Source organism: Drosophila guanche, unplaced genomic scaffold (assembly GCF_900245975.1).
Source record: "Drosophila guanche unplaced genomic scaffold, DGUA_6, whole genome shotgun sequence".
In the NCBI taxonomy this organism is placed as follows: domain Eukaryota; kingdom Metazoa; phylum Arthropoda; class Insecta; order Diptera; family Drosophilidae; genus Drosophila; species Drosophila guanche.
The window spans coordinates 283,902-306,860 of NW_022995762.1; the positions used below are offsets into that span (position 1 = coordinate 283,902).

Sequence of the window (22,959 nt, forward strand, 5' to 3'; positions counted from 1 at the left end):
TTCTCACACCAACACGCTCCGTTAGCACGCCGCCCTAGACCCACACACTGCAGACTCGAGGCAGAGGCAGAGGCACCGTCCGCACACAAAAAAAAACAAATAAAAGCTGTGGGACGGGGTTAGTTAAAAGTACGCACTGGCATCGGTAGGGGGAGGGCAGAGGCAGGGGCCGAGTGAAGCAGAAGCAGAGTGTGAATGAGAGAATGTAAAAAGAACAACAAAAGCTGCGGGACAGGGTGGGTTTAGCCACTGGAAATTAATTTCTTCATTGTGGCTGTAATAATGATCCAATCGGATCCCAATTTGGTGATCTGATAGATATGGCCATTCACTACAGAATGGCGTTTTTAGTTTTCGTTTATCTTCAAAACTGTAGATTTGGGAGGTTTTCGCCCTTTTGAGGAGGCGGAAGGGGGCGTGGCTCATTTTTGAAATACACTGGTTTCAGTGTGAGCATATAGCAGTCTGGATGAAAAATTTGGTGGCTCTAGCTCTTATAGTCTCTGAGAACTAGCCGACAAACAAGACTGAAAGACGAACAGACAGACATGGCTCTATCGACTCGTCTATTGATGCTGATCAAGAATATATATATATATATTATGGGGTCGGAAACGCTTCCTTCTGTGCGTTACATACAACCGTTATTCCACACAAATACAATATACCCTATTTACTCTTCGAGTACCGGGCATAATTAGCAAGACGTAATTGCAAACGAGACAGCCAGGCTAGGACAGACCAGACCAGCCAGAGAAACCCCAAAATATATGTACAAAGTCAGTGCAAGAAAATACATAGCGGAGAAACACACGAAAAAGAGTTCACTTTGGAATGAACGTCTAACTGTGCGCTCTATTGCTACCTCATATTGTGATTTTATACATTAATTGCCACATTTACATTTACATTTACCAATCAAAAACTTTGCGACAAATTGTCAATGCTCCGTTTTACGTATCTAATGCAAACATCCACAAAGATCTGAATATTCCAACCATTAAAGAAGAAATAAACAAAACTAGTAAGAAATACATCGACAGACTCCACAACCACGAAAATAATTTAGCCTTAAGTCTATTAGACAATAGCCTAACAGTAAGAAGACTGAAAAGATACCACATTCTCGATATCCCTGATAGATAAATTTAACAAACTAAAAAGATGTTATATATAATAGCAGGGCTCATTGGAAAACTGTTTTTTCTGTTAATTGAATATTAATTATACAATTTACTTATTGTTTAAAAACAGATTGTAAATATAAAGAGAGAGAGAAAAAAAAAAAAACATTTACGTGTTAAAACAACAACAGTTGTCTGAATGCCAATAGTGCAAGCAAAATCACTTTTAAATTTAGTATTTTATACCGAGCGCTACTATTTCCACCTTTGATGTATACATATAGTACGGGTAGGAGTGGAAACTTCAGAGCAGCAGCTGGGACTAGAGACCTCCATGGAGGTGTAGCAGGAGTTGGAGGCGGTTTGCTGTTGTGCCAGTAGAAGTAGTCTGGTTGTAGTGGGAGGTTTTTGCTGTTAAGTTGTTGGATTGTTTGAGAGTGAGTGGAGCGAAGTGGCATGGAATGGAATGGAATGGCGGGTGGGAACTACCGTGTTACACATTTCGTTTTCATTTTCGGGGGATTTTGCTGATTTTCTGTTTTTTTTTTTTTTGTGAACATTTTATGGTGTCAGCTTACAAGACATGTCCGTCCAGTGGTACAAGGGGGCAGGAGATCGGTAGCGGGTTCACCCACTTTCTGGACCTACATATGTAAATTTTAATGGACAAAAGTTTCCTTAATGGCAGGTTCAAGGCTTAGTGTGGGGCTCCTGAAATATTAAAATTGAATGAATTTTCACTTTCCATGCAAAGTGGTGACTGTGTGACACATGGAGAGCATCAATAGCTGAATCTATATTTGTTTGTCGTCTGTCCGTCCGTCTTGTTTGTCGGCTAGTTCTCAGAGACTATAAAAGTTAGAGTCACCAAATTGTTTCTCCAGACTTTTGTGATATTAGACTGATAAAAGCGTATTTAAAAATATGCCCCTCACCAAAAAAAGGGAGAAAATCTGCCACAATTTTGAAGATAAGTGAAATCTAAAAACGCCGTAAGGAATGGCCATATCTATCAGATCGACGAATTGAGATTAGTTTTAATTGACGAGATTAGCCAGAATAAAAAAACTAATTTGCAGTGGCTACCCCCACCCCGTCCAGGAGTTTTATTTTAATTTTCTGCACATTCCCTCATTCCACACTCTGCTTCGTGCAGTTTGCGGCTCTAGGGTAGGGGCCGAGCTAAAAGGGCGTGTTGGCATGAGAGAGATGTAGATGACACATGTAGAAAAACGTAAAGTGTAGAGTTTGATAAAACCACTAAGATACAGATGTCCCACTGAGTACCGGGTATAAAAATTGTGACGAAAGAAGAAGCGTCTTACTCGTTATTATTTTTTATAGATAATCTTTTCAATCTTTAAAGCAACACCCAAGCCCCTTTACTGCACCCAACATGTCTTTTTGTTTTTGCCTCTCATTTTTCATTAATTACCAACTGATGGGCGACCTTCCACAACCGACCAGAGTGCCTGATGCTGCTGCTCGCAAAATAAATGCTGCAGTTCAGTGTGGGGGTTCAATTGTATCGCACATTTTGTCCCCACTTGGCACTCTCATTTACAGCTTTGTCAAGGAAAGAGAAAAATAGTAAAAGAAAAAAAAGGAAAAACTAGACCTGAAACAACGGAACCAAAAACCCGACAGGCAGCAGCAGCAGCAACAGGCAGCAGCTTAATGGCGTGTGGGTTGCGACTAACGACCAAAATCCAAAGCAGCCCCAATTGTCGCTTATTGTTTGTTGGTTCCAGACGTGTGAAAAATATACTTTACTTTTCTTTACTACAATATACATATATAAATATATTCTATATGTATCTGTGTATCTATTGGTTGGCTATATACACAGACCGCCAAAGTGGTCGGACAGTAATTTATTTTATTTGTGCACAAAAAAGACAGAAATACCGCCACACAGCCGCTGTGCAGGCAGTTAAATTGGCACACGTCATTAACATTAGTCATGGCTTATAAGGATAGTTATGGGCAAGCCAAAAGCCCAACAAAAACGTACAGATATAAAGATACAAAGATTTTCTGAGCTACATAACTTTGCCAGATATGAATACGGAAAACCCATTCGTGCGCAGATCGGAACTGGCAAGATCACCAACGCCGGAAGAAGGTACGAAATCTGATGCCTCGCCGCCGCCCATGAATTGTAAGGCATCGCAGGTAGCAAACTACCAGGAGAACCTAGCGGAGCTGGGTAAAATTATGGAGGAGGTAGGCATGAGGGTAGATGAGGGAGGCAGCATCGCAAACAGATCTGCGGCGAAGGCTAAGCCAACCTGTCGAGTCGCTTGGCCCGGTAGGGGAGTAGGCTCCAACACTTATGCGCTCAGCGCATCACAAAGGGGCACCCAAGAAGTAACAGAAGACGACCCGGATAAAGCCACACGACGAGAATGCGACACACAATGTCGCCAGCCAACAGGAGAGCCTCGAAACCCCGGATATCGGGTGGGGGTAGTGACTAAGAAGGTGATGCAGTCGTAGTGCATGCGGAAGGTAAGACGTACAGCGAGGTGCTGGAAATGGTGACCAGGAGGGAGGACAACCAGATGTCGGACCTGGGAAGCTGTGATTCCAGGGAACGCCGCATCATCAACGGCAATCTTTCGCTGGAGGTGGCAAAAGACAGATCCGAGAGTGCTGAGGTCATTAATGAGAGCATCGCATGCGTACTTGGTGACGCAGCGGCAGTACCTGCGTTGACAGAGGACTCGAAGGTGGTCGTCTTGGAGATCCGCGATCTCGACTCCCTCGCGACAGAGCGTGAGATCTGCACCGCCATTGCGAGCCAGTTCGGGATCGAGGAGGGACGCAGCTTCGCGGAGTCCCAAACGGCGGTGGTCAGCTTGCCCTTTTCTCTGGGCAAAGCTGTCTTGTAGCGGGGTCAGGTGCGGATCGGCTTTACTGTCTTCAGGATCCGCGAAAGAGAAGGACTCCCGTGCTACAGATGCCTGGAACCTGGGCACATCGCAGGCATCTGCAGGAGCGCGATAGATAGGAGCGGTTGCTGCATCAAATGCGGCGTGCAGGGGCACAAAGCTGCCGACTGATTAAAGGAGCCATCATGCTTCATTTGCTCGGCAGCGGGCAAGAAGGAGTCCAGGCACCAGTCCGGTAGAAAAGCTGCCCAGCCGCGTTCAGCGGGGTAGGTCAACGCAAAAAGACATGCGGTTGATCCAGCTCAACCTGAACCATTGCAGGGCCGCGCTGAACCTTCTGCAACAGACGGTTCGTGAACGGGGACAGAGGTGGTAATCCTCAGCGAGCCCTACAGGGTACCCAGCAGCAGCGATTGGGCCACAGATCACTCGGGCAAAGCCGCGCTGTGGATATGCGGCATGGAGACGCCCCAGATCTGCGACATAATGTCGGCCGATGGGTTCGTCCGAAGCAAAGTAGGCGGTAAGTGGGTATACAGCCGCTACCTGGCGAACAACCTCCCGCTGGAATCCTTCAGCAGAATCATGGACGAGCTGGTCGCAGACGTACGAGGCCGCAGCGACGTAGTAGTCGGGGGCGACTTCAATGCCTTGTCCCAGGAGTGGAGATCCTCCCGAACCTGTGCCGAGCAAAGGACGCACGGTGCTGGAGGCCTTCTAAACCTTGGACATGGTGCTGGTCAACGAAGGATCACAACAGACGTTCAGCAGGGGAGGCATGGGGTCAGTTATTGACCTCACGTACGCCAGAAGCACGTTGGCTAGAAACTCCAGTTGGAGAATTTGCGACGCCTACACCGCTAGCGATCACGAGGCCATCGAGTGCATGTTTGGCAGGCCGGAGAGGAGAAGAGCAGCTCCTACTTAGCAAAGGAAGGTGTATTGCCAGGTCACGCTGAGGACACAGGCCTTTGCAAGCGCCCTCCGGACCTACACGGCATCAGAGTCCGACGGAGCCAACGAGCGGGCCACACAGCTGGGGGACGCAGTGGTAGCGGCCTGCGACCTGAGCATGCGTCAGCGAAGTACGTTTGGGAGGCACCATGCCCCAGTCTTCTGGTGGAGCAAGGAAATAGCCGAGCTCCGCAAAATATGGCATCGCGAGAGAAGGCAGCTTCAACGAGCCAGGGGAACTCCGCGACTTTTAATCTGCTACTATGCATACAAAAGCGAGCGAAAGGAGTTGAAGAACGCCATTAGATACAGCAAAAGAGAATGCTTCCTCAAGCTGTGCGAAGTCGCCGAGAAGGACCCCTGGGGAGGCGCCTACAAAATGGTGGTCAAGAATATCAACGCCGGAAGGGGGTCGATAGGACCCTGTTCCCACAGGGGCGGCCAATAACAATATCCCCGAGCCCAGAACACAGCCTGGACGACATCTCCGAGGTCACAGAAGAAGAGGTGCTGCAGGCAGGCAGAGACCTGAACCCTCAGAAGGCACCGGTGCCGGTAATCGGTACTCGAAGAGCAAAGAAGGTATATTGTTTTTGTGGAAAGTGGACTATGCAGCGCACTGAAGAAAACGTTTCCGACCCCATAAAGTATACATACATATTTATGTATATATTCTTGATGAGCATAAATAGCCGAGTCGATATAGAAATCTATATATATGCCTTAAACGACGCCCAATTAATGTACCTATCAATAAAAAAAAGAGAACACAATCTATACTTTTTTTCAACTTTTCCCGAGTTTTTATACCCGGTACTCGAAGAGTAAATAGGGTATATTGTATTTGTGCACAAAGTATGTAACACAGAGAAGGAAACGTTTCCGACCCCATAAAGAGTTGAGCCATGTCTTTCTGTCCGTCCGTCTGTCCGTCCTGATGAGCGCTTAGTACTCAGAGACTATAAGAGCTAGAGCCACCAAATTTGGCTCCAGACTTCTGTATGCTCACACTGTTGCAAGTGTATTTAAAAAATGAGCCCCGCCCCCTTCCAGCCCTGCAAAAGCCCGCGAAAACCCTCCAAATCTACAATTTTAAAGATAAAACATGGATAAAACAGACATGGCTCTATCGACTCGGCTATTGATGCTGATCAAGAATATATATACTTTATGGGGTCGGAAACGTTTCCTTCTGTGCGTTACATACAACCGTTATTCCCCACAAATAAAATATACCCTATTTACTCTTCGAGTACCGGGTATAAAAATACCAGATTTTCAAAATTGTTCAAAATAAAAGTTCTGCAATAGAAAAAAATGGCATCAGCCATTTTAAGCCCCATATTTTTGGTCAACTTGCTATTTTTCATAACAAGTAGGTTTCGTTCCTTGAGGTAAAATCGTGTCGGGTAGTGTTATCATTATCGTGATTATTCAATTTCTATTTTTTCTCATTTCTCTATTCCTTAGGCTTTGCGAAAGGTCTCAAAATGCGGTTATCTGTTTGTGGCACCAGATTGGGACTTTAGCAATCCATTGTACAGAACAAAGGTGAGTTCTTGGCTTTCGCTTTGGTATCGTATTGACACACTTTAAAATATATGGCTTATCGATTTGTATCTCCATGAATTCGTCTACATATTAGATTAGAATTTTTTTTTAGTAATTTTGTGGCTGGCATTGTGAAATTCAGGTGAATTCTGTGGCTGAGTCATTTGAGCAGGTGATTTTCTTATAAATCTATATAACCACCAACAAGTATCTGCAACTGACTTTAAGAGTAACCTATATTTGAGTTTACAGCATTAAATATACATATAAAGATACACTCAAGAACTCAATCATCAATTGACATTTACTTAAACTCCCATCAGGAACTAGTTCAACAATTGACATCTTCAATTGAGAGACTGAACTTAATGACCGCTGTGGCAGCAGATAGACTGAGTCTGTGATGTTACTCCTCCTCTAAGGCCTCTAAGACTCTGCGCATGCGTAGAGTTGGCGAACCAGTTCTGCTTCTGGGAGCGGAGGTAAGAGGTGGTTTTCACACCTTGGATGTGCATTAAGGCTAACGAAATTTTCAATGTCCACTTTCCCAAAAAAATGCATGCCTTCCGTCTTTTTGATGGTACAAGTAAATCCCATAAAGCAAATTGCTTGCGCCTTGTCCGCTTTGGTGGCCAGCACTGAAAACACTTGCGCAAATATTTGACAGAGGCAACGCAAAAACAACGAAGGAAAGTGCCCCCAAGAGAGAGAGAGAGCGGGAGAAAGAGAGAGAGAGAGAGAGAGAGAGAGGGAAGAGTGGGGGAGGAGGACTGCTGTTTGGGAGACCAGGGTAATGTGACCTGTATGACACTTCTCTAGGCTGCAGTTTGTAGTTGTCCCAGCAACGTCTCTGCCACATCCTCTTCCGCATAGCCATAGCCCCATATCCTTCATTGTCGTCACTATCTCGTGCCGATTTGAATCGCGACCAATTAGCGAATGACGTAGCGACGTGGCGACAGTCGCTGCAGCCCCCTAGTCCCAGTATAAATGCCAGTTCGAGCAGCAGCATCGTTAAAACCCGCAAACGCTCGGCGACATATGCAAATGGTTTCAAACTGTTACAAGAGTTAACTCAGCAGCAGCAGCAAGCGGTAGGAAGGAGCAGAATTTGGGGAGGTAGAAATGCTGGCCAAATGGTAACCTGGCCAACGCTTGATGTGTGGTTCAGCCACGGGCTACGACGGACTCCGACGACTCTGACAACGACGATGATGATATTAATAAAAGTGTGCGCATGCGCATGAGCCCACCCCAGACAACTGCGCGAACTTCTTTGTTAACAACATAAATTTACGTAAGTTTTCAATAGATGGACGGACAGGTATTTGATTAACATTTGCAGAAACCACAGCTACAAAGTAAGCATGAACCGGATGTGGCCACCAACCAGCTGGTTAGAAAGAAATAAAGCAAAGAGAGGGCGGTTAGAAGAAGGAAATAAATTTCAGCGACTATCTAAGAGATACTTTCGTTTGATGGTTTTTCTGCAAGATTTAATTGTACACACAATTTAATTAAATTAAAGAGCAGAAAAATGGCTATGGTGAAATATTTCGTATGCGAAATCCTATGCTGCCTAGAAAGTATCTACCATAATCATCAACCGTTTTTGGCCTTGCTGCAAATCCACAGCTCTGGGCTGTGGGTTACCCCCATAAGTGCCCGCTGCCTGCTCCCTTTCTTGTGTTTTCTGTTGCTATGCCACTGCTTTCCTGTCACAATTTGTGTGCCCCACTCGTACAATTACTTTACGTACGCACTTTTTTTATCTTATTGATCGCCCAAAAATTAATAGGATTTCATTTGTTTTGGATCTTTGTTGCACCTGAATTTGAGACGAAGGCCTGAAGGTGTGTTTCATTTAGTTTTGATTTCGGCTTTAGTTATGTGCGTTGTGGATCTCTCGCCCTTCCGCCCCGCAAATGTTCGAAAACCACCCAAATCTACAATTTTGAAGATAAAAGATAGCTAAAAACGCTAAAAACGGGAATGACCATATCTCTCAGATAACCAAATTGGGAGCCACAATGAATAAATAAATTTTCAGTGGCTAAACCCACCCCGTCCCGCAGCTTATATTTGTTTTTTTTCACATTCTGTCATTCACACTCTGCTTCTGCTGTGTGCGGCCACTTCCTCTGCCGCGAGTCTGCAGTGTGTGGGTCTAGGGAAGGGGAGCGAGCTAAAGGAGCGTGTTGGTGTGAGAAGTGTTGTAGATGTAGATGACAGATGAAGAACAAATTTTAAATTTGACAAAACACCGCTAAGGGGCAGATGTAGTACTAGTAAGAATCGTCTCACACGTCCCTTCTCGTTTCTGCTGTTGTTGTTGTAAGTATCACTCTTGTATCTTGTGGCTGTGTCTTGTGGTATCTTGTGGATAGGAAAACGGCAATAAACTTATGGCTTGGAATTATGGAGATTTTTATCGCCCCGCCAACTTTTCTGAATACAAAGTGCATAGTTCTCAGCTGGCAAAAGCAAAAAAGAGGGAATAATAACCTGCTTGAGAGACACCATTTGTCGGGTGGACAAGGACATAAGGACAGGGACAACCATCAGATAAGAGAGTGATGATTCTGGTTTCTCTATACCGCAGCAGGTTGGGAGGGGTGTTGGGGCTTTGCATGAGGACAGGCCTTGAGTGAAGCAGCGACAGGAGAGACCGGAGAGTAGGAAACGGAAATTTCCTTCAGCAAATGGCAAAACGGAAGTGTTTGACTCTCAGGGCTATACTCAGGGTTTTTGCCTGGTAATGAAATTAATAATCACAATCATCATGAGAGCAGCAGAGAAACGGAGTAGATCAGAGCCACATAGCCACCGTTGCAGCCCATGTTGTAGACCTGCTTTAATCCATTTTGTTGATTGACAAGTTGGGCAAGGAGTCTTCGCCTGCGCACTGCTTTTCATGGCTTTTTATTAATTAAACCAGGAGGCGTTTTTCTGGACTGCCTTCACGGGCAGTCTTTCTCTCTCTTCTTTTGGGTCTACAAACGCCCACGCATATGCGCATAGTCGCGCAGGCGTTTCTTATTTCCTCTCTCAAAAAGGAACCTAATTACAAAATGGCGCTCGGGCTGGGTGGAGGTGAGAACTACAGATTAAATTACAGATTTACAGATCGTCGTACTGCTCTGTGTAAGCTCGAAATGGTTTTATCCGTAAAAAAATGCATTAGCTTCAATTAGCGGATGATCGAATTGTTTTTGCCCCACATCGATTGAGTTCTGTAGAGAGATTGATGCCGCAGAAAAGTCTGTGGGTGTTTATTGACTGCTTAGTGAAAACGGAAATACAAAGTGGAATGTAAATGCCAGACCGCGCAGTGTGGGTGTTCATTAATCCAGAACTTATGAGCATTCAGTCTGGTCCATATGATAAATATAAATCTATCACGCCTGCTATCGATCGATCACGATTAAGTTTGGAATAGTTTACTGCCGTTTTCTTAGCCACAAGATACAAGATACAAGAGTAAGATATACTTACAACACCAACATCAGCATACATTTAGAATTTTGGAGTGTTTTTATACCCTGCTGGAATAAATGGGAGCCAGGGTCTGGAGATTAATTTCGTCATTCTGTCTATAACAATGATCCGATCTGATCCTTATTCGGGGATCTGATAGATTTACAGAACTGCGTTTTTCGATTTTTTATATAAGCTTGTAGATGGACTTGGTTTTCGCCCTCTTATGAAATGGGGCGTGGCGAACTTTTGAAATACAGTGTGAAATTACAGCAGTCTTGACGCAAAATTTTGTTGCTTTAGCTTTTATGGTCTCTTATATCCAGGCGCTCTTCAAGAAGGACGAACAGACGTACTGACAGACAAACAGAAGGACAGACGGACAGATAATTTTAACCGCCAAATTGATTCTATGGTACATTCGTACCATATGTAGCGAAAGTGGAAACGTTTCCTTCTTTGCGTTACATACACCCACATTCGAGCACAAATAATATAATATAGGGAATACTCTTCGAGTACCGGGTATAAAAGTGAGAATCTTAAAAAAAGACAGCATATAATCATTAAGCTACAAAAAGTCATCTCCTGTCTCCTGGGAGATTTTAACAAAAAGTAGAGACAACATCAAATTCCTTGCCTCAAAATTGTTTGCATAGTCATATATCCACAAATGACAACATCCGATGCCCGAGACCCATTTTTTTTTCTTAACAGTATTTTTTCTGCTTTTCTATGCTATACCGTGTGATTGCCAATGAAATATGGCCGCAGTCGCAGTCAAAGCTTCCTCTTCTGCAAACCTGTTCTGTTTGGTGTTCATCTGAATACCCAGTGAGTGTACCAGGGGTCCGTTTTTTTAGGGAACATACCGGAAATTTTGAATTTTCGGTTGCACTTATGTTAAACCCATACAGATAGATTTCTTCATTGTACTAGTGCTATCCATAGAACTTCCTACGCATACTCAAACATGTCTTAAAAGAATCCAATTACGGAAAATGCCCTAGTCAGGCATACCCCAATTCTATCGTTCTTACTTTGTATACCCCGTACTCGAAGAGTAAATAGGGAATAACGGTTGTATGTAACGCACAGAAGGAAACGTTTCCGACCCCATAAAGTATATATATTCTTGAACAGCATCAATAGCCGAGTCGATAGTGCCATGTCTGTCTGTCCTTCCGCCCCCGCAAAAAGGCGAAAACCTACCAAATCTACAATTTTGAAGATAAAATAAAACTAGAAACGCCATTCCGTAGGGAATGGCCATATCTATCAGATCACCAAATTGGATCATTATTATAGTCATTATGGCTAAACCCACCCTGTCCAGCAGCTTTTGTTGTTCCTTTCACACTCTCTTATTCACACTCTGCTTCTGCTTCACTCGGCCCCTGCCTATTTAAAATTTGACAAAACACGGCTGAGGTGCAGATGCACTATTGTCCCAATGACCAGTTTTGGTGGCTGTTTACGCGAGTTAGCCAAATTATGGCCCGGAGCAATTAGTATTTTGTATAAGTAAAATGAATTTGTAGCATTAAGCTATTGAATTGTTGCATTTACGACATACTGACAGAAGCTTGTTGCTATAGAACATACATGTGATATGTGAATACGATAGAGAAAGAGGAAGAACATGCATTTAATAGGTGAATATCGAAATTGAAAAGAAGAAGAGATTAAATTTATTTGAATTCCGACTCGGTCGAACCAGCAGCACTTGGCTTTTTATTTCGATATTTTGATTCCGAACTGTTGCGAGGAGTGGCGGAAACAGTGGCCAAAAGCTAATTTTTAAAAGTTAAAACCAAGACTCGGGTTTTAACGCTCTGTATTAGAAAAAGAGTGACAATCAAAGTTGCGTACCAGAAATGTTCATAGATGGCGCCACTTTCGAAAAATCTGCTTTGAAACCTAGCGGTCATTATTGCACAGAATGTGCAGGGAAAAAGTACCAATTTTATTGCTGTTTTAAATAACTCATAAATTGGAAAATACGATTTACTGATCCAATTTTTTTATGCATTTTATTTAGTAGGCTTTTTACTACGTGTTCTGTAATGTGAACGATATCTAGTGGTTAGCGATGTCTTCTACATCTAGATGGAGTCCTTAGTGCCGGGTATAAAAGTTGTGACCTTCTCGTTGTTTGTCGCTTTTTGAGGCTTTCCATTACATAACACAGCGTCACCAGAGACGGTGCGGGCGGGTGGGTGGTTGTGTGGTGAGAGGCGAGGCTGAAGCTAACGTTGACTGAACGTCTAACGGGGATGCCGTTGACTTGGAGAGATTGCGAATTGGATTTCAACGCCGTCGTTGAATGAGTGTGATGGGATGGGATGGATGGAAGCTGATACTGAGCCTTGCGGTTGCATTGACAAACTTATAGACAGACAGACCCAGTCGGAGGCTAAATTTCTAACTTTGGAAATTGTGGAACTGTGGAACTCCATTGTGGTGTGGCCGTCACAGCCTAGCGGCTAGCCTTAAAGGTGGTTTTGACGATGCGTCGGACTCACGGATTCATGTGTACGTGTGACGCCTACAATCTCATTTCTCGCATACAATCTCAATGATTCACAGAATATCGAATCGATTAAGATATTTCCGCAAAGTTATGCGCTCGGAGCTTTTCAGGTTTGTCTCTCTCGATATGCCCTCAGCTATGATCCAAGATCACATGAAAGCTCTACGTGAGTCAGGCTCATCCTCTAAGAACTCCTTTATATAATGATTGGTTAGTGTAAATAGTGTATATTGTAGTTGTGCTCGAAAGTGGATGGATGCAACGCACAGAAGGAAACATTTCCGACCCCATAAAGAACCCCAGTAAGTATATTCTTGGTCTGCATCAATAGCCGAGTCAATGTCTGTCTATCCATCTGTCCCTCCGCGTGTCCGTTTATCGTTTAGTGCTCAGAAACTATAAGAGCTAGGGCCACCATCCTGACTGCTGTGATGTCACACTGAAACAAGTGTATTTCAAAATTCGCCTCTTCCGCAACAACAAGGCGAAAATCTGCTGTATCCACAATTTTGAAGATAAGAAAAAACAGAAAACGCGATTACGTAGGGAATGACCATATCTATCAGACATCGAAGAAGATCTGAAGAAATTAATTTGCAGTGGCCATCCTCACCCCTCTCACTCCATGCTCTGTTTCGTGCAGCCTTTGTTGTGGCGTATCGTTTGTCGTGTCTCGTTCTCTGAGACTATAACAGCTAGAGCGATCGAATTTTGCCTCCAGACTGCTGTGATAAGTATCACACTGACTTAAGTGTTTTTCCAAAAATAACACCGCCTCTCTCCGAGCCACGAATGCCGAAAAATCTGCCGTATCCACAATTTTGAATAGAGGAGAAAACTAACGAGAAGGGACGTGTGATCCGTTTCTTACTCGTCACAACTTTTATACCCGGTAATTTTAAATTTTGTCTACATATTTAATCTACATCTACATCACTTCTCATGCCAACCCGCTCTTTAACTCGGCCTCCGCCCCAAGGGCCGCATACTGCCTGAAGCAGAGTATGGAATGTGAGAATGTGAAAAATTAAAAAAAACTACTGGAAGGGATGGGTTTAAAAGAAAACTAAAAACGTCACTCGGTAGGGAATGACCATATCTATCAGATCATCGAATTGGTATGAGATTGGATCAATTGGCCATAATGAAGAATTTAATTTGTAGTGGCTAACCCCACCCCGTCCAGCAGCTTTGCATATTTTTTGCACATTCTCTCATTCCACACTCTGCTTCGTACATTGTGCGGCTCTAGGGCCAGCTAAAAGAGCGTGTTGACGTGAGAAGTGATGTCTAAAATCTAAAAGGTAAACTAAGGCACAGATGTCCTACTGAGCACCGGGTATAAAAGTTGTGAAGTGTAAGAAGCGTCTCACACGTCCTTCTTCGTTTTCACTGTGCTATGCCAAATATCTTTTGATTGACTTCAAAATAAATTTTTTAAGTGTGTTCATCGCTTTATTCATAAAAAGTCATTCCTAACATTTTTTCACATTCATGCTGCTACTTTTTTGATTAATTTAAAATTTATTTCGCAAGAGCCACTCACTCACTCACTCACTCACATACATTTCTCAATAGCCATTTGTGGCTGAGACAAGGCTAACCAATAGACGCCCCCACTCTCATTCCAGTCAGCCATCTGTTTGGCTGTCCATCTGTCTGTTCGTTCCATCTGCAGTCCAGCCAGAAAACAAGATCAATTTATGGTCCAAACCTGTGTAATCCATCATTATGAGACTTTTCTTGTCGTTGTCTTGTCTTTTGTCTCTCTCCTTAAAGGGATGTCTATACATATATTCAAATGACAGAGAGATATAATACACGCCAAAGAGCATCAAAAGGCAGGGTAAAAAAAATGGAAAAGGGTAAGGAACTCGCAAGAGAGCTGTCCGTGTTATAAATTATAATTCCCTCCGTTCCCCAACCCGATTCCAAATCCAAGCTGAACCTCGAGATTTTGAGCCCTTCTCTCTCTTTCTCTCGAGAGCCACATGCCACGGAAAAAGTTCCATGTCTGTCTACCACATCAGTCTGTCCAAATGTTGTACGACCCACGCATTCTCTGTGCCTCAACGAGAGAGCGAGCGCGAGAAAGAGAGGGAAAGGCATAACCTGGGCATAAAGGCATAATTTTTCAATCGAAGATTGCCTAATGATTGGCAATTCATTATGCCAAATCCGCACTGCTAACAGCTCTCTTCTTCTCTTTTTGGTATAGGAGTGGTGGTTTTCTTTCTTAATGGCTTGCCAGACTAGGAATCTCCCTGAGGAGCAATGAGGAAGTGAAGTGCAGCGAAGTGAAGTGTGATTCTTGTCTATAAATAACTTATTAATAATATTTATACCCGGTACTCGAATAGTAAATAGGGTATATTGTATTTGTGCGAATAACGGTTGAATGTAACGCACAGAAGGAAACGTTTCCGACCCGATAAAGTATATATATTCTTGATCAGCAGCAATAGCCGAGTCGATTGAGCCATGTCTGTCTGTCCGTCTGTCCGTCTTGTTTGTCGGCTAGTTCTCAGAGACTATAAGAGCTAGAGCCACCAAGTTTTGGCTCCGGACTGCTATTTGCTCACACTGAAACCAGAGTAGTTCAAAAATTATTATTTATTATATTATTGTTATTAATTGGCGAAAACCTCCCAAATCTAAAATTTTAAAGATAAAAGATAACTAAAAACATTCCGTTGGAAATGGCCATATCTATCAGATCACCAAATTGGGATCCGATCGGATCATTATTATGGCCACAATGGAGAAATTAATTTCCAGTGGCTAAACCCACCCTGTCCCGCAGCTTTTGTTGCTCTTTTTACATTCTTTCATTCACACTCTGCTTCTGCTTCACTCGGCCCCTGCCTCTGCCCTCCCCCAGCTGATTCCTCTTCCGACTTTTAACCCACCCCGTCCTGCAGCTTATATTTGTTTTTTTTTGTGTGAGGGCGCTGCCTCTGCCGCAAGTCAGCAGTATGTTGGTCTAGGGAAGGGCGGCGAGCGTGTTGATGTGAGAAGTGTTGTAGATGTAGATGACAGATGAAGAAAAAATTTAAAATTAGACAAAACACCGCTAAGGTGCAGATGCACTATTGTCCCAATGGCCAGTTTTGGTGGCTGTTTACGCCAAATTAGCGCAAAGGGCTTATGGCCGGGAGCAATTAGTATTTTGTATAAGTAAAATGAATTTGTAGTATTAAGCTATTGAATTGTTGCATTTACGACATACTCACAGAAGTTTGTTGCTATAGAACATACATGTAATATGTGAATACGATAGGTCGAACAGCAGCACTTGGCTTTTTATTTCGAGATTTTGATTCTGAACTGGTTGCGAGGAGTTGCGGAAACAGTGGCCAAAACTTAATTTTTAAAAGTTAAAACCAAGACTCGGGGTTTAACGCTCTGTATTAGAAAAAGAGTGACCATCAAAGTTGCGTACCAGAAATGTTCATAGATGGCGCCACTTTCGAAAAATCTGCTTTGAAACCTAGCGGTCATTATTGCACAGAATGTGCAGGGAAAAAGTACCAATTTTATTGCTGTTTTAAATAACTCATAAATTGGAAAATACGATTAACTGATCCAATTTTTTGATGCATTTTATTTAGTAGGCTTTTTACTACGTGTTCTGTAATGTGAACGATATCTATTGGTTATCGATGTCTTCTACATCTAGATGGAGTCCTGAGTGCCGGGTATAAAAGTTGTGACGCGTAAAAGGCGTCTCACACGTCCCTTCTCGTTAGAGATCCAAAGACACACACTTGAGTAAAAAACTTGATTGAGGCTCAGTTCAGTTCTCTCAAACCAAGGTCAATCGTTTAGTTTAATTGAAAAATCCACAAAGGTGTGACTGCAACAAAAAAATCATGAAAAATCTCGTGAGCTTTCGAAAACAATAGAGAAACCCCTCAACGCGACTGCAACTGTGTGTCTCAAAGATACATGGAGGGGGCGCACTCGTATTGGTATTGCACCTGTTGCTCGGTCGGTCGCAGTCGCAGTCTCAGTCTCGATGCCGAAGTCAATGTTATACTAAAGCAATTAGTGGACCCATTATGGTATTTTCTTGTGCGATTTTTGTTTCAATTAGTTTGATTTTTTTATGGTACTCTGGGCTCTGGGCCCTTTTGCTCTACCGTAATTAGCCCCCAAAGTTAAAGTCGGGCTCGTGGAACTCTCCTGGAGCTGTGGGAGATATTTGTGCAATCTTTTGGCCAAGAAATGTTAAGAACCACTTGTTGAAACACATTGCAGGAACTCAATCGAGAGCTATGTAGATCTTACGGATAAACTAGTTCTTTTGATTGGAAAATAGTTCCATTCCCATTCCTCATTTGACTCATTGAAGCGCGTCTATTACGTGTCTATTAATAGAGAACTAGTTGCCGTGCGCATAAACCTAATTCTGACGGCAATGATCCACAAAATACAGCAAAAAACGAGAAGGGACGTGTGAAAGTATAGTAGTAGTAGTAGTACTAGTACTAGTCAGTTAGTATATCTGTACCTAAGTGATTCTCTTTTAATTTCAAATTTTTTTACATATATATGTCAGAGAGAAGCAGAGTGTGGAATGCGAGAATCTGCAACAAAAAAAAAAGCTGCTGGTAGGGGTGGGTTTAGCCACTGTAAAATTTATTTCTTCATTCTGGCTATAATAATGATCTAACCTAGTCCCAATAATCTGATTGATATGGTCATTCCCTGTGGAATGGCGTTTTAAGTTTTTTTTTATCTTTAAAATTTTTCTCGTTTTTGTTTGTTTTGCGTTGACCAACACTGGCTATTTCAACATTTCATTGAGAAAAGGAAAAGCAAAATTTGACTATAAAAATTAGTTCAATGAACTGCAAGTTAACGCGGTCGACGACGACAAACAATCAACGTCAATTAATGGCCAAACACTGATTTACGATCTTTGACGAGGAGGTATTAAGTTGTTTGTTGCACGAGGCATGGCTTGGATTGCACTTCTCTTGCAACCGCAAAAGCATTTTTTTGAGTTTTTTCACCCATCGAACGGAACGAAGCGAAAGGGAATGGACAGTCCACGGGAATGGGGCTCCATTTCAAAATATACATATTTTTGAGACGACTGCAACCTGTGTGCTTAGGTAATATCATATTTTAGCCGAAAAACTTGTTGAAAATTCCAAAGCATAGCAACATACAGAAATCACCCAAGCTCGCGCACACAGGCCGGCTGGCACCAAAGGTCTAATAACTAATGGCCTAGAGGCAAGAGTGGAGTGCAGTGTGAAGCGGTGGAGAGTATTTTCTTGCACCTAGACTCCAGGCAGGCAGGCAGGCAGGGAGAAGCAGTCGATGAAGGTAGGCAAGCAGCAGAGGCATCAGCGACAAGAAATACGAAGGCAAACGCATAACAGCATTTTTAAAACTATTAAACAAATCGCGAAAATCTACCATATTCAAAATTTTGAAGATAAAAGAAAACGAAAAACGCCATTCGGTAGGGGAGGACTATATCTATCAGATCACCGAATTGGGGTTAGATTGGATTAATTATTAATTAATTCATTTGCAGCGGCAAACCCCACTGAAAAGCGGTTGTGTGCCAGCCCGAACTCACCACTCTCTTTCGAGTCAAGTTGTTCTGACATATCCTTGCCAGCAAAAACAGACAGCGAACATAACAATTCTTGCAGCAGACTACCCATTACCCAATCTCCTGCCCTGCCACCGCCATTGCCCCAAACTCTGAAGATCGGTCGCAACCAAAATTGCTGCCTGCCCGTAAATGACTCAAGACAAATGACGACGCAAGGCAGCGGCACCTTTTTTCTCTCTCTAGTATCAGGGGCAGCAAACTACAACAAAGACGTTCTAAATGTTACGTTATATTATGGCCATTGTTGCTGTTGTTGCTGCTACTGTTGCATGGTGGCTTTTCGTTAACTCTTCTACAGATGCGACTCGAATTGGCGCATCTTTGGGGCAAGGCAAGGCAGCCAACCAGGTAGCTTTTGTAGCTGCTTTTGTGGTGCTTTTATTATGTAATCAGCAGATAACGGCATTTAATGGCTGAATGAAAGACAGAGAAGAAGAATATAGCGCTAGAGAGCGAGAGAGAAAGATAGAGGAAGGTAGAACGAACGAATTTCGCACGAGCCACATTTTTCGCCTTTCGATCATTTGATTTTTATTATTTTCGTTTTTCGTTGCCTCTTTTGCCTTTTCGATAACTTTATTTTGTTGTCGGAAAAGGCGGTGGCGAGGATCCCGCGCCCGTCGAAGTGTGGCGTTAATCGATTTGTTGCCCAGTGTTGCCCATCAAAAATTGAAATTACCAAATTATTTCAAAATTCGCCTAATACCCTTTTTTTGTAAGACTTTCCACTTTTGGGAGCAGGTCTCCTCTGTTTTTTGTTGGAGTCTTATAAGGAATCTCGAAATTGAATTTGAAATTTGTATACCCGGTACTCGATGAGTAAATAGGGTATATCGTATTTGTGCGCATAACGGTTGCATGTAATACACAGAATGAAACGTTTCCGACCCCATAAAGTATATATATTCTTAATAAGCATCAATAGCCGAGTCGCCCCCGCAAAAGGGCGAACCTCCCAAATACAATTTTGAAGATAAAAGAAAACTAAAAACGCCATTCCGTAGGATATTGCCATATCTATCAGATCAACAAATTGGGATCCGATCGGATCATTATTATAGCCACAATGGAGAAATTAATTTCCAGTGGTTAAACCCACCCTGTCCCGCAGCTCTTGTTGTTCTTTTCACATTCTCTCATTCACACTCTGCTTCTGCTTCACTCGGCCCCTGCCTTTGCAGTCCCTCTGACACTACCTCTACCGACTTTTAACCCACCCCGTCCCGCAGCTTATATTTGTTTTTTATACCCGGTACTCAAAGAGTAAATAGGGTATATTGTATTTGTGTGAATAACGGTTGTATGTAACGCACAGAAGGAAGCGTTTCCGACCCCATAAAGTATATATATTCTTGATCAGCATCAATAGCCGAGTCGATAGAGCCATGTCTGTCTGTCCGTCTGTCCGTCTTGTTTGTCGGCTCGTTCTCAGAGACTATAAGAGCTAGAGCCACCAAATTTTGGCTCCAGACTGCTGTATGCTCACACTAAAACCAGTGTATTTCAAAAATGAGCCACGCCCCCTTCCGCCCCCGCAAAAGGGCGAAAACCCCCCAAATCTACACTTTTGAATATACAAAAAAACTAAAAACGCCATTCTGTAGGAAATGACCATATCTATCGGATCACCAATCCGATCGGATCATTATTATGAGAAATTAATTTCCAGTGGCTAAAACCCACCCTGTCCCGCAGCTTATATTTGCTTTTTTTTTTGTGTGAGGGCGCTGCCTCTGCCGCAAGTCAGCAGTATGTGGGTCTAGGGAAGGGCTGCGAGCGTGTTGGTGTGAGAAGTGTTGTAGATGTAGATGACTTTGTAGCATTAAGCTACTGACAGAAGCTTGTTGCTATAGAACATACATGTGATATGTGAATACGATAGAGAAAGAGGAAGAACATGCATTTAATAGGTGAATATCGAAATTGAAAAGAAGAAGAGATTAAATAAATTTGAATTCCGACTCGGTCGAACCAGCAGCACTTGGCTTTTTATTTCGAGATTTTGATTCTGAACTGGTTGCGAGGAGTTGTGGAAACAGTGGCCAAAAGCTAATTTTTAAAAGTTAAAACCAAGACTAGGGTTTTAACGCTCTGTATTAGAAAAAAAGTGACCATCAAAGTTGCGTACCAGAAATGTTCATAGATGGCGCCACTTTCGAAAAATCTGCTTTGAAACCTAGCGGTCATTATTGCACAGAATGTGCAGGGAAAAAGTACCAATTTAATTGCTGTTTTAAATAACTCATAAATTGGAAAATACGATTTACTGATCCAATTTTTGTATGCATTTTATTTAGTAGGCTTTTTACTACGTGTTCTGTAATGTGAACGATAATCTAGTGGTTAACGATGTCTTCTACATCTAGATGTAGTCCTGAGTGCCGGGTATAAAAGTTGTGACGCGTAAAAGGCGTCTCACACGTCCCTTCTCGTTTTATTTCTTTCAGTGTGTGTCTCTAGTGGAGGGGGTCAAACTAAGAGGGCGTGTTGGTCTAAGAAGTGATTTAAATGTAGATGATAGATGTAGAAACAATTTAAATCGTAAAATGGAAAATTTGAGGGAACCACTTGGTACAGATGTCCTACTGAGTACCGGGTATAAAAGTTGTGACGCGTAAGAAGAGTCTCACACGTCGTCCCTTCTCGCACTATGGGAGGGGCCGAGTTAAAATAGCGTGTTGGTGTGAGAAGTGATATAGATGTAGAGGAACTCTACTTTTGTAAGTAGAATATATTTAAAATGTAAATTGCACAATATGAAAAAAATGGATTACTTTTGACCACATTCTTACTTCGCATATTCTCTTAAACTCTCCAAAACATTTCCATCAAACAGTTAAAAATATATGGAGTTTTTCAAGAAATATTTCATTAAACAAATAAAAACGAGAATTGTTATGAATAAATATAAATTTTATCATTCGATATATTGAACAAAACAATTTAAAATGCAATTAAATGTTCATTTATCTCGAAATATGTCACCTATAAAAACTTCCCCAGGTACATTCAGAGTGCGGTCCATATCTGAGTAGCCGAGAATACTTTCCCATATGCCTCTTGTTCCTAGCATTGCACCGATAAAGTATGTAAAAGAAAGAAAGGGGGAAGAGGAAAGGAGGCAGAGCAGCAATGAGGAGGGTGATCGGGAAATCCAATGTTCCAGCTACTAATAACAGTAAACAGTTGAACTACAGGCCAAGATTGCCTCACATCATCATTGTCATCGTCAACTCTTGTGGAAATCAATATTCAGCCCCCCTACTGCATGGGTGCAAGGAAAATCAAATGCAATTCCCCCGACAACACGCAAAGACGTTGGCTGGCTGCCTGTGTGGATGCCTGAGCGACGACTGTCTCTAAAATGGCTTGGCATAGATCACTCGCGCTTGTGGCAGCCACAAGAAAAACAACAACAGCAACAAGATCCACCAGCAGGCAACAACAACAATCTGACGATGACGGCGACACATGCTATGGGTTTATAGTAGAATAAAAATTACTTCCTGATTGTGTTACATGCACCCATGGACCGACCCGACCGGTCTGCTACAGTCCACTCCTCCTGATGCTGCTGCTCCTTCTCCGCTGGCTGCTTCTCCTGTCTCCTCTCTACGTCTTTTGAGAATATTGCTTCTTTTCTACATTCGTCTCTCTTGTACATACAAAGTGGTTAGTGCCTCCAAGGCTGAAAGGAGCTGCATGGATATACAGAGCGGGCAGGGAGCGAGATCGCATTGAGTGGGCCAATCGCCCCCTACAACCAGCCAGCCAACCAGATATGATCTCAAAAAGAGCCCAGAAACACGAGATTCACGAGATATCCCCCTCCCCCTATCCCAATCGAAAAGTGTCAATGTACGCAAATTTACAAAATGTTATTTCTGCTTGTATTTGTGTGTTTTGTTTTATTTTTTCATTGTCATTCCTATTGTCAAATTTTCTGGGTACTGGGTATCTTAGATCTGAGTATCAAAGATCTGTAGCTACTCCATCTACTCCACGTTCAGAAATTCTCGTGGGGGTTCACATTTGTAGCACTTAAACGGTCAAAAAACCCGGAGGCATTATTTTTTTTGTTTCCTGCAATTTTTTTTCATGTTTATTTTTTGCGCTTGCTGCAGTTTGTGCGGCATTTACAGCTCGGATCGGCTCTATGCACTAAGATATATCTGTGTGTTGTCTTAACGGAGCTGCAAGTTTCGAGCTTCAGTTTGGATTTTTCTGTGTCAGAGCACCGAAAAAACTCCAAAACCGTCGCCGAAGCCAGGCCACAGGCACTCGCACTGGCACTTGTCGTGATTAGTTTAGAAAATGTTGGCTATTAATTTTCTGCCTTGAGTAACACTTGTTATTTAGCTTCGCCTTTCGCATAATCTTGTTTGACCGCCTTGCTGTGTGTGTTTGGCTGTAGCTGGATAGCCCCCATAGATAATCTTTATCGAAGAGTACGTGGCGGCCATACTAATGGGTCTGACTTTTTTAAGACTCGATTGTGTGTCTGTGTGTGGACTGTCTCTCTGTGCACACACACACTCTGCAGAGACAGAGGCAGCGCCCGCACACAAAAAACGAGAAGGGACGTGTGAGACGCTTCTTACGCGTCACAACTTTTATACCGGGTACTCAGTACTATATCTGCACCTTAGCGTTGTAAATTAATTTCTTCATTGTGGCCATAATAACGACCCAATCGGATCCAATTTGGTGGTCTGATAGATATGGTCATTCCCTACAGAATGCCGTTTTTCTTTTAGTTTTCTTTTATCTTCAAAATTGTTTGGTAGGTTT

At 42.8% G+C, this 22,959-nt stretch overlaps 1 protein-coding gene across 5 annotated transcripts in view; it reads left to right on the forward strand.

Moving 5' to 3' along the window:
• Positions 1-22,959, forward strand: part of LOC117590924 (protein outspread) — a 117,534-nt gene that overhangs the window by 56,383 nt on the left and 38,192 nt on the right. For all 5 annotated transcript variants that reach the window (XM_034283958.1, XM_034283959.1, XM_034283960.1 and 2 more), the window contains one exon: positions 6,443-6,523. In XM_034283958.1, the coding sequence (XP_034139849.1) occupies positions 6,443-6,523 (81 nt within the window). The remainder of the gene's footprint in view (positions 1-6,442; positions 6,524-22,959) is intronic.